Source organism: Eucyclogobius newberryi, unplaced genomic scaffold, assembly GCF_026437365.1.
Source record: "Eucyclogobius newberryi isolate DKJ021-1_F unplaced genomic scaffold, fEucNew1.0.hap1 SCAF_11, whole genome shotgun sequence".
In the NCBI taxonomy this organism is placed as follows: Eukaryota; Metazoa; Chordata; class Actinopteri; order Gobiiformes; family Gobiidae; genus Eucyclogobius; species Eucyclogobius newberryi.
Window position 1 is genome coordinate 15,212,911 of NW_027315735.1, and position 12,500 is coordinate 15,225,410.

At 42.3% G+C, this 12,500-nt stretch overlaps 1 protein-coding gene across 1 annotated transcript in view; it reads left to right on the forward strand.

Moving 5' to 3' along the window:
- The window catches only part of gfra4b (GDNF family receptor alpha 4b), a 50,622-nt gene that overhangs the window by 36,731 nt on the left and 1,391 nt on the right, over positions 1-12,500 (forward strand). The window contains exons 2-7 of the mRNA XM_072436067.1: positions 192-467; positions 1,194-1,274; positions 3,798-4,143; positions 5,358-5,467; positions 7,725-7,859; positions 10,798-10,961. Of these exons, the coding sequence (XP_072292168.1) occupies positions 192-467; positions 1,194-1,274; positions 3,798-4,143; positions 5,358-5,467; positions 7,725-7,859; positions 10,798-10,961 (1,112 nt within the window). The remainder of the gene's footprint in view (positions 1-191; positions 468-1,193; positions 1,275-3,797; positions 4,144-5,357; positions 5,468-7,724; positions 7,860-10,797; positions 10,962-12,500) is intronic.

Sequence of the window (12,500 nt, forward strand, 5' to 3'; positions counted from 1 at the left end):
CCTTCCAACCAGAAGATTGTGAGTCCAATGTGCAAGCATGATGTCATTAAGATGATGGACATTTAACCCACCTTTCCAATTATAGTCTGTATAAAATCTTATAAGCAAATATGGATAAGTATTATTGCCCCGTCATTTACTGTGTTCTTGTTCAAGCCTTCCCTCTAACCCTTCCCTCTGTTCTCCCACAGCTCTGTTGGAGGTGGTTGTGGCTGGGCGGGACTGCTTGGTGGCGGGCGACTCGTGCTCCAGTGACGAGGCGTGCAGTCCTCGCTTGCGGACCCTTCGACAGTGCGTCGCAGGGAATGGCAACATGAAGCTGGGCCCCGGGGCCAGGAGTCAGTGTGCCAACGCCGTGTCCGCCCTTCTCTCCAGCCCCCTCCACGGCTGCCAATGCAAACGAGGCATGAAGAAGGAAAAGAACTGTCTGAGCATCTACTGGAGCCTGCACCAGTCTGTGGTGCACGGTGAGGAGCTTTGCAGGGTCACTATGGTTACATGCACAGTAGAGGAAACTGACTTGACCTAATCCGGTTTGAACAGGATCTCTAAAATACATGTAAACACAGAACTTTGATTGAGGAGGTGATGTGAATCTCTCAAATGGCACAATTACTACATGTCTAGAGCGATTCATAGTCCCAGTAAAGGAGAAGACTAGGAGAGGCGTTCAGAGACTTTTTAGAGACTTTAGATTCAGAGATCTTGGTTGGTTTTAGAACAATATCAACTTAGTTTTGTTTGCATTAAGGGAATGCTTTGATTCACATATTGTTAACTGCATTGTGTTATGTGTCAACTTAAAATGTATACATCCTTTTCCTCACTGTGTACTGGTATAATAAGTAAAAAGCAGTGAGCCTTGTATAGACCCTTGTGGCACACTTCCCAGAATGTCTAAACAAGTAAATGCTCAAATATGTGTCACTTATTTATATTTGCAAAAGCGTGCTAATATACTACAAAGCCTTAGTGCTAATGCTAAATTGCTAGATGCCCTGAATGTCTCTTAGCCCCATGTTCAGACCCTCGACCTGCATATAGACCGGGACATGAGAGGTATAATCGGTCCTCTTGAGAAATAAAACACACATGAGTATTCTGAGTATATCTGTGCTTGTAAATATGGTGCGTAATACAAACATCCCATTCCTCACTTCCTACAATTAAAAGAGCAGCTGTTTTCCGCACAGGCTTGAATCTGGTGGAGAGTTATCCCTATGAGACGGTGCACAAGGATTACGACTACGTCCGGCTGGCCTCCATCACAGCTGGTGAGTCCATTTACCTTCATTAACTCGACTTCATTTACTCATTCCATCACTGATGACGCTCTTGTAGTCAAAGCCTTTCCTGGAAGTGAGCCAAAAAACAAGAGACTTTAACACACATACTAACTAAACAACTCACAGCTACTTCATTTATGCTGTTTCCTTACTTTGCTCAAGGCTGTTTGTCAAAGAAGAAAAAATGTATAATGTATAAAAAAGTATACAATCATATTTACAGAGGAAAATGTCGGTATATGTTGTTGTAAAAGCTAAATTAAACTATTAAACATTCTACTAACCAGTATTCAAAATGTAATTCACAAATGTTAGACTTGATCCCAGAACTCCCATCCATCCATCCATCTTCTGCCGCTTTATCCGGGGCCGGGTCGCGGGGGCAGCAGTCTGAGCAGGGACTCCCAGACCTCCTTCTCCCCAGACACTTCCTCTAACTCCTCTGGGGGGATCCCGAGGCGTTCCCAGGCCAGCCGAGAGACATAGTCTCTCTAGTGTGTCCTCGGTCTTCCCCGGGTCTCTTCCCGGTGGGACATGCCTGAAACACCTCCCACCGCCCAGGAGGCATCCGGAACAGATGCCCGAGCCACTTCAGCTGGCTTCTCTCGACGTGGAGGAGCAGCGGCTCTACTCCGAGCTCCCCCCGTGTGGCCGAGCTCCTCACCTTATCTCTAAGGGAGCGCCCAGCCACACGGCGGAGGAAACTCATTTCGACCGCTTGTATCCGCGATCTAGTTCTTTCGGTCACTACCCAAAGCTCATGACCATAGGTGCGGGTAGGAACGTAGACCGACCGGTAAATAGAGAGCTTTGCCTTTCGGCTCAGCTCCCTCTTCACCACAACAGTCCGATGCAGCGACTGCATCACTGCAGCCGCTGCACCGATCCGCCTGTCGATCTCACGCTCCATCCTTCCCTCACTCGTGAACAAGACCCCGAGATACTTGAACTCCTCCACTTGGGGCAAGGACACCCCACCCACCCGGAGAGGGCAAGCCACCTTTTTCCGGTCGAGAACCATGGCCTCGGATTTGGAGGTGCTGATTCTCATCCCAGCCGCTTCACACTCGGCTGCAAACCGTCCCAGTGCATGTTGCAGGTCCGGGTTTGATGGAGCCATCAGGACAACATCGTCTGCAAACAGCAGAGATGAGATCCTGTGGTCCCCAAACCGAACACCCTCCGACCCCTGACTGCGCCTAGAAATTCTGTCCATAAAAACTATGAACAGAACCGGTTACAAAGGGCAGCCCTGGCGGAGTCCAACATGCTCTGGGAACAGGTCTGACTTACTGCCGGCAATGCGAACACAGCTCCTGCTCCGGTCATACAGGGACCGGACAGCCCTGAGCAAAGGGCCCCGGACCCCGTACTCCCGGAGCATCCCCCAAAGGACACCCCGAGGGACACCAGAACTCCCATATCACAAAAATGTGTGTGTGTGTTCTTTGAATCTGAATTGCTGCATCTTTAAGCTTAGTTCATATGCTACTTGATTCATCAGCCAAGAGTGACATTTGGAGAACTTCCTTATAAAATCTGCTTTAGATTTAGTTTGTAATTTCACGCGAAAAGTGTCTGATTTTCTTTTTAGTTCAATGCTTTAGAGTCATGATTCTGATGCACTTTATTACTCCCACCACCTTTAAACCTCTACTTTAAGCCTTTACTACAACTACTTTATGAAGTTCAGTAAAAATCAGACAAACAAAAAAGATTTTAGAGTATTGAGTGCACAGGATTTTTCTGCAGACCAATTAGTGTGAACACATTGTAAATGATCTTACAGTGTGACTGATGCCACTGCTACACAAAGACTTCCAATGCCTCAGCTGTTGGCAGTTTGTAATGACTAAGGCTGGATTAAAGCTTTTAAAGTGAGTTTTAAAGTTATTTAACAAACTGTCTGGCAGCATAATCCTCCTTTGGAGCTCAATGTGTTGCCATCCAAATGTTTAATATTGTTATTTATCACAAAGATTTCTTTTGAGGCTCCAACGCAAATAGCTTGTTCTAGAAAATTATCCCACACAACAAAACTGTATTCCCCTAATTTAGGTAATTATGAAACTTTGAGACTGTTAGAGATGACGTGGATGTGCAAATTTTACCTCATTTTAAACTAGATAAAATGCAACAACTGAAGTTATTGTGAGTGAAGTGTCTGTAAAAGTCTGGTTTTACACCAAAAAACCTAAAACGGACCTCTTAGTTTCAAGTTGTAAAGACATACTGTAGTTAAAATAGTATAAAGGAATTAAATATGTCAAAGTTTTAAAGGGTTAAAAAGTTTAACGCTAAATCAAAAGTGTTAAAAGGTTTCCTATGCCCCAAACTCAAAAGAGATTGAACGATTATTTTCAGTGAAACAGACACAGTTTTGGCAACAATACAACTCATTGCAGTCACTCAATGAATCGCCTGAGCCGCCCAGAACATCTAAAAGCATCACTTAGCTGCATTTTAAAATTCACTACTGATCATAGTTGATTTGACTTGACTTGCCCACAGACTCTGAGGTCGGCATGACAACCGTAAACCGCTGCTTGGACGCGGCGAAGGCGTGCAACGTGGACGACACGTGCCAGAAGCTGCGCACCGAATACGTCTCCGTTTGCATCAAGCCCACGGCCAAATCGGGCTTGTGCAACCGGCCCAAGTGCAACAAGGCGCTCCGCAAGTTCTTCGACCGCGTCCCGGCCGACTACACCCACGAGCTGCTCTTCTGCCCCTGCACGGACACGGCCTGCTCGGAGCGGCGCAGGCAAACCATCGTGCCCGGCTGCTCCTACGAAGGTCCCGACAAGCCCAACTGTCTCACTCAGATGCGGATTTGCAAAGCTGACTACGTGTGCAGGTGAGACACGTTTGAGATCGTGACAATCTGGGATTTCAGATGGAGCGAAGAGGGGGGGAAAAGCGAATTGCCGCGTAGATATCGACGATGTGGCTGTTCGCTTTTCGTTTGAAGGAAATCGCCAAATGTAAAATCCATGTTGAATCCTATCATTATTTGTTCAGGATTAGAGCTACAAACATAATGGAGTAATCATGCTTCTTCCTGGTTTGGGCCCAATTTGAAGCCTAATGTAGATTTGGTTTGATTTATTTCTAGTCTTGGTTTAGTCCTGGTCTGGTTTAATTCGGGGATCAGTTTAACTTGGGTTTTAGACTCAGTTTCGTCCCAATTTTGATGGGGCAATTGCGCGAGAGGGACACACCCTTGAACTCAGAACCATCACGTTTTTGTCATTGAACACCTCACATTTTTAAGATCGACATTATACTTTGTGCCAGTTTTTGTTTCATGTAGATAGCGCCTGCAATAAACCAGGAAAAAAAATCATCTGAAAATTCCACCATATCATTCGGACATCTATACCCTCCACTTCTATACGAACTCATGTGCAGTGTAGAAAGTGTCATTATCAAACATAATTGCCTCTCACTTATTCCGTCGTTCCTCTTTTTCAGCTGTAGATATTAAAGTCATCGCTCACATGGAGTCTACACTTCCTTTATTGTTAATGATGCGACTTCAATCTGCCAAATATCCTTATGGTATCTCGACACCATCTCGATGCAGATCTGACACACGTGTTTGAACTGCAGCCGCGCTGGATGGTCGGCCTCTGGAAAAACAAGCAAACGGCCACTCAATCAACAAAATGGGCCTCTGTTTTACCCCTAAAGCTCTCCACCTTCATGGGTTAGAATGCCCTGGAGAGTGGGCTGGAATAACACATTAAATATTTAGCACAGATAAAGAGCCAGATGGATCAGAGTTATCGCTCATTGCTATCTCTGGTCATGGCCATTATTTTTCACAGGCCCATTACACTCAGAGGGCTTTACTAATGATCGTGGGTCTGGAGGGATGAAATATATGACTCTCTTTTTTTTTTTTTATCACTTCTGCATTACGCTCCAAGGGCTTCACTCTTTTTCACATCCAAGAACTTATACCAAACTCTTCATTGACGAGTGTAGGTGGTGTATTGAGGCGACTGGCGCTTTATAAGACAATGCAGACTCGGTTCTATTATAGTAACAAAGGTGATTTGTTTGTAGATCTCGCCTGGCGCAGTTTCAGTACGACTGCGGTCCGTCAGAAACATCCGCCACGGGCTGCAAGCAGGACAACTATGGAGCCTGCCTACTCGCTTACACAGGGCTTATTGGTGAGTAAACACTATTTAGAGTTAGACGTATTAAAGAACTCGCCATGATATTCCTGAAGTGCGTCAATCACAACATCAGAAAGAAGATAAAACATTCACATACATTTAGCTTTGTAAATATATATACAAACTCACAAGGAGACACAAGGAGATTATCTAAGAATAAAATAATTGGAGCGCTCAGAGGTATTGAAAACTGCACAAACACTGTATTATTTACAGATTTTGCAATTCAGAGATTTAAATAATAGTGCATGTGCTTTGTGTACGGATATTTGGAGGTGGTTAGAGGGGCCAATGGCACGGTTTGGCAGCCTTGCCTCTGTCAGTCCACCCCAGGGCAGCCTTGGTTACAATATAGTTTAGTATCAGTGTGTCGAGGTGGGAAATGTTGACTAAAATGAATATCAAACATTTTTTTCATCCTGATAACACAAGTTAGACCACATTATGCCAATCCAACAGAAATCTGATAAAACATGTCTTTTTAATTGTATGAGTTGATGTTTAATTACCAGAATGTGCAGAAATATGTAATTATGATTTGATTATTATTATTTCTAAACTAAATAATACACTCGATATTCACATTTTGCATATCTTCAAAACAGCATTCACAATATTATCTAAATTCCAATATATTGCCCACCTCTACCCCCGAGTATGTGGTGAATGAATTAAAAAAAACATGTAATGAATAAACACTTTAACACTTTTAAATGGCCACTGACCTTAATTAGCTTTTTGCCATGCAATAGCTTATTAGCGTATTATTGTCCTTTAAGCTGGCTTGCTAATTAGCTGAAACTTTGTCATTAGTAAGCAGTCATTGGTAGTAATTATTTCAGCAAGCGGGAAACTGAAAGCAGAAAGAAACATTTGGCTTAAAGTGCAAAAAAGTAGCAAGTTTGCAACAGAAAGAGCATGAAAAAGCGGTGATTGCAGCGGCGTGTTTGATTTGCTTTGTAACGGTCTTTAAAAAGAGCATGCATTGCTCTGCACACAGTGGGAGAAGGAGCAAACCAAACCTAATGCATTTCAAGAAGCTCAAATGGTGCCCCTCAGCACAAACACACACTTGGCATTTTCATTCCACGCTTGTATTTATTAAAGCGCTGGAACAGCCTCTTCTGTGGGAAAAGAAGCCGCCACAGAGACAAATCTTAACGCTGGACACTGGTAATCTCAAATAATGAAAAACATCATATTGCTTTTTGACTGTGGCGTGCGTCTAGTGCAATGTTTAGTTTGTTAGCTAATATTTTGGCATGCTTTTTATCCTTTGCTGATGGAAAATACATACAAACCGAAAACCTAATTTAAACGAAATGAGAAAGTGAGAAAGTGTTCCATTTAAATGAGATGCCAAAAACAAGATCGCGTATAAGCTCAAAAAATAAATAATAAAACACCTTATGTAATGGTAAAAGATCCGAAGATCCGAGAGGCAGTCCAATGTAAATGTGATTATTTTATCTACCTTTTTGAGTAGAACAAAGGCATTATATCTTGGTTAACTTGAAATGATCATGGAAATGATCATGATCATGACATTTCATCGGCTTAAATAAGAAATAAGAAATATTGAACAAATCTTGCTTGTCTCCGCTTGTCTCTATGGAGATTAAGGCTGCACATTATATTGCAAACGTATTGATAGCAACAATATTGCAACAACGTAAATGTAAAGCAATAACACGAGGTCATGCATCTGACACACTGTTTGTAAAAGGAAACAATATTGAAAAAGGCTTTTTATTTTATTCATGATTTTCCTTATTCAGATTAAATTAGCCTCGATTTAGTCTTAGTTTTGTCTCTATTATTATTTTCATTTTGACTAATACATGTGCATGAACATATTGCAGCACTTAACAGCAATGTCTCACTAATTTCCAATGACCTAATGGTACTTGTTAATACTTGAAATGCTCCATAGTAGGACATTAAACTGATTTATGCATTTATTCAATTACATGTGTTTTCATTGTTCAAAAACTCACATTCTCACTGTGAATGTGCTCGCCTCTTCACCGATCTGACCTGTAATTTGACCTGTAAGTTTACATTATGGAACATTCCAATCGAACCACTGACATCCTTATGGTCATCAACCCATCACCAGAAGTTTCAGCATGCATCTTTAAAGTAGATTTAATTTGGTCAGCGTGAAAGAGAATCCGAAATTAAACTGTGAATAACAAGTGGAAAGAGAATGAATATTTAATACTCACGACCTTCTGCGTGGCGTCTGCAGGAAGTACAATAACTCCCAACTACGTGGACAACTCCACGTCCAGCGTGGCCCCGTGGTGCTCCTGCGCCAACAGCGGGAGCCAGCGGGACGAGTGCGACGACTTCCTCCGATACTTCGCTGACAACATCTGCCTCCGTGAGTTCTGAGCACACACTAAACTACATTCCTCTACACACAGCTTTTTCTTTCACTGCTGTACGGAGTCTTTGCCATATTCTGTTGTGTTTGTCAGTCATTCGTATTTAAAACCATGTCTGCTTTGATTGACAGCTGATGGAGTTGTTCTATCCATCACTGTGTCTCAGACCTCAGGGTTAGTGAATAAAACATTACATCCTGCCAAGCCAATCCAGGTGAACAGCTTCAGATCAACTCCTTATATTTTCCAATTAGAAATGTAATAGGAGTTAATATGATATGTAATCAGACAAATAAAGTGTTAAACAATGCACAGATTCATAGGATTTCCAAAGAAATTGACAGAATAATTACAAAAACAAACCATATCTGAAGGTACGGGGCAAGAAGAGCAAACATTCGAATCATTGAATGTTCACATAATGTTTTTGTCACTATAGACTTACTCACAGTAGCAGGAGAAACCAAAATCTTTACTCATTTCAAATGAAATATTACTCAAGTTGAAGTGAAAGTTGTGTCAGAAAACTACATTTCTAAATGTAAATGAAATCGTAACAAAGGACTTAGAAATGTGACAAAGAATGTATAGACGGTCCTATAGAAACACTTCATACTCATGACTCATTGGCCGATAGTTTCTCAAGGAACAAATATTAAGAATAAGAGCAGTGAGCGTCAGGAGGTTAGATGAGGCCATCCATTTCAGTGAATAACTGTTTAGATGGTACAAATTCTTCACATAGCGCCATATAAGTCTATTTGGTTTGACACTTATGACTCGTGTGGCGATACTCTCAAAAGGAACACAATCTGATGAAGGCAACAATAGGACCACAGGTTATATGAGGCCTTCCATCACTAATACACATCCTGCATCAACAGACGGATGTTTAGCTCAACTGTTCTGACGCTGTCTCACCACATTTCTCCCTCCAACTTCAAAAAGAACAAGGGATTTGGGTCACAAAGTAAACCTGAGCAAGTTAAAGGCTTCAACAGAGAAAAGAGATTGTTATCAGGCTGAGCAAAATAATATGTCTGTTTGCCGTAACCCGACCGACCCAGTATGAAATTAGCCGACTGAAAAATAAATCAGCATTTTGTTTTAAAAACGTCAAAATCTTTTTTTTTTTCACTTATTTTGCAGACTTTCCGACCGGTCTTTCCTAAACCGCCGTGTCGTATATTTTTTTACGCATGTTTGCGGTCCTACACATACTTCGGTTTCAAAACAGAACGGAAATCATATTGCCTTTTACAAGTTGGTTTGCCTCTGTCGGCGCCACTCAACTGGCCATCATACATGTCACTCTCTATCACGGTGTTACTTGATTTAAATTTGGGATTGAAACACGACCAGCAGCGTCATCACAACAAACATGGCGGTACCCGTGTCCCCCGCATGTTCTGCCCGCTCGCCTTCGCTACCAAAATAAAGGATAACGGCGAACAAAAGGTCGATTGAAATATCTTAAAATCGGGAGATTTAGACGTTTTCCATCATTGACTGTTGAAGCCTGACCCCTGGACTGTTGAAGCCTGACCTCTGGACTGTTGAAGCCTGACCCCTGGACTGTTGAAGCCTGACCCCTGGACTGTTGAAGCCTGACCCCTGGACTGTTGAAGCCTGACCCCTGGCGGTAACTCCAAGTCAAAAAATGGCAAAATTTGGATCTTTTTTTTTTGCCTTCAAAGTAAAAAAAAATAAGAATTTACCTACCGACCGACCCACTTGAAAAATGTTGGGTCGGGTTACAGCAAACAGACAATTTATTTGGGGCAGCCTTAGCAGCTGTAAATGGGCATGTTCCGAGTTCCTTTAAACATATTATGAGCAAATCCATTTTACATCAGAATGTAGGTGGTGTTTTTTCCTGCTACTGACAGTGACAAGTAGAAAAGTACATGTAGTAATAAAGGTAAATGTCAGCGAGTACTGAGATGAACGGAAAAACAAAGAGATGCCAAGAACACACATCTCAAATGTCATAGACAAAGATAGAATGTAGTGACTCATAAATGTAAGACTGGGAAAAAGGTAAGTAGAAGAATGATATTTTAATGTATAGAAGTAAGAAAAAAGACTGCATTTTATATATAAATTATTTAAAAAAATAAAAATAAATTAGTATTATCTCTAAGACGGCTCATTCTTCTCACATGTTCTGTACATTGTTCTTGGTGTAACTCGCTACAGTTAATTAATTTTACTGTAAAACTCATTCATTTAAACACACATGTCTGGGTGGGTTTCCTTCCAGGTAATACAATCCAAGATCCTCACATAATATGATTGCGTAACTGAATTCTGAACTGTAATCACCCACTGCTCCTGACAAATGATCCACAGATGAATGATAAAAAGTACTGTATTCATAACCAGACATCCATCACATCTCTACTTAGTAACGTTCAAATGTCTGCATAACTGTAACATAAACACTGTACATAATTGCATACCATATCATCCCGGTTATCTGGTGTCCTTCTTCGTGAACCTGTCCCTGACCCCTTTGTTTAACCACCTTTTCTCCCTCGTGACCCCAGCCCTCTGCATTATTAATGAGGCTACACTGTTCCTACACTGTACACATGGCCGAGCGCCCGCACAATGGAAGCCTTTTGCCAGAGTAAGCTGAGGTGATGGTGTGGCCTGCCTCTCCACATCCGACACAGACAGCCTCAGACTTGTTTGGCCCGTGCAAATGCTCCAAGAGTTAATGAAGTCGAAAGTGGAGAGCCAGGTGCAGTGCGGCTACTTGAAGGGAATACTGAGCATTTTCACTTTGTGCTTTCCCCGCTCCAGACACAACTTCCCACCTATTATAGAATATATTGTCTCCGGAATGAAGAATGCGATGGAAACACGTCAATACTGCTTCGTTAATGTCTAATAAATGCCTTTTTTCCGCTGCTGTGTTTTGGTTCTCAGGGAATGCGCTGCAGACGTACGGCCGAGGGTCAGATCTCCAGCCCACTCCCAGTCAGTCCACAACAATTAGCCTCGGACACAGAAGCAGAGAGACCAAGAACACCATCGCCCCGGAAACGATGGGGACCGCCGGGAACGTGTTGGATCCGCTTGTTCCCACACAGGTAGAGGACGCGCACGGCTCCAGAACAAAACAAAAGAAACAGACTTGAAATGGAATGATAAATACAGTAGTGGCTGCAGTCACTCTCGTCCTGGTGTAGACCTGGTTATGTTCTGATGGCTGGTTATGTGACGTGGGGCACCGTCACACAATAAGAACAACACGATTTACCACTAATAATGACCCAAGAAATGAATCTAACCAGTGGTAAACCAGGACCAAGTAAGCTCAAACCACAGACCAACTACAATAAGTGGAATGCACCATAGGTTTGTTCCTTTTCTAGTCCTGGTTTAGTCCCAATTTTGTGGTGTTTGTAGTGTTTGTGTGAATGCCGATTGAAGAAACTTGCCTGACCAGCCATTCCCAACATGTTTTGACTACTTTACAAAACCTGAGGGTCTGGGATCCAACCCAGTCGCTCCAATTTCCAAAGGGAGTGATTGACAGGCGGATTAACCAATCAGACAAACGCATTGTCCGTTCGTGTCCAAACAAACATGGTGGATTACGAGGAAAGGATAAAAATAACACAGACTGAGAAACGTTGCCGACTTCTGCTGAGTCAACAAGCGACGCACTAAACTCTGTAAATCTGAGGTAAATGAAGTTATATATTTTGTTCTGAATGTTCCGAAAATATTTGAGCGATGTCTTCCGCATTTGAGAGACACGTGACACAAATTAGCGGCGGTGGTTGGATTGGTTAATGCTGGAAAGTTTTTTTGACACCCCCTAATGATCCAAATCCAGACCCTTACGCATTCGAACAGAATGTGGGCGGGGCTGGCGGGTCAGGCAATGAAGAAACTAAAATGCATGTCGTGGATCTGGTGACTTTTTTAGATAATTAAATAAGAAAATAAGAAAAAGACAGGTTTGTACAAGCATGACAATGAATACAGAAGTTAAGTAAGTATCCAATCAGACTCGACCAAACCCAAGGATCAAGCTCTGATCTCAATCCATCGCCTCATCGCACAGGTCTTTGAGTGGACATGAATGGCAAGCTAAAACGAAAAGTACGGTTGGTGTCGATTGCATTATTTGTTCTACTTTTGACTGGGATAGTGCAGAGGCGGGGGTACAAAAGTAGTCGGAGGTTAAGCCTGCGGTGCATTAGCGCACTCAAATCAACACGCCACAACACGCCTCTCTTACACTAAATGTGTGTGAATCATTCAGTCCATTATTCAGTGTCAAGTCCACCACATTTTGTATTCCTTATTTCATTGTAAAGCACATTTTTTTGCATGTGCTACTTTTACTTTCACTTGAGTATTTTTTCTCTTGTATCTGTACTTTTACTAACAAAACTGAATACTTCTTCCACCACTGCTTGCCCGTAGTTAGCACGTCTTTAGACATGAAGTCAGGTATTTGGTCAATGGTGTCTTAGTGGACCAAATGTTTTATTAAAGAGTTTATTTTGGCAGAAAGCAGAAGGATGGTGTGTGTTAATTGGAGTTTGCATTCCCAAAACTCCAATTAACTCACTTACTGGACAGTTCTTGCCTTTTCACTGATGAAGATGTGGTTT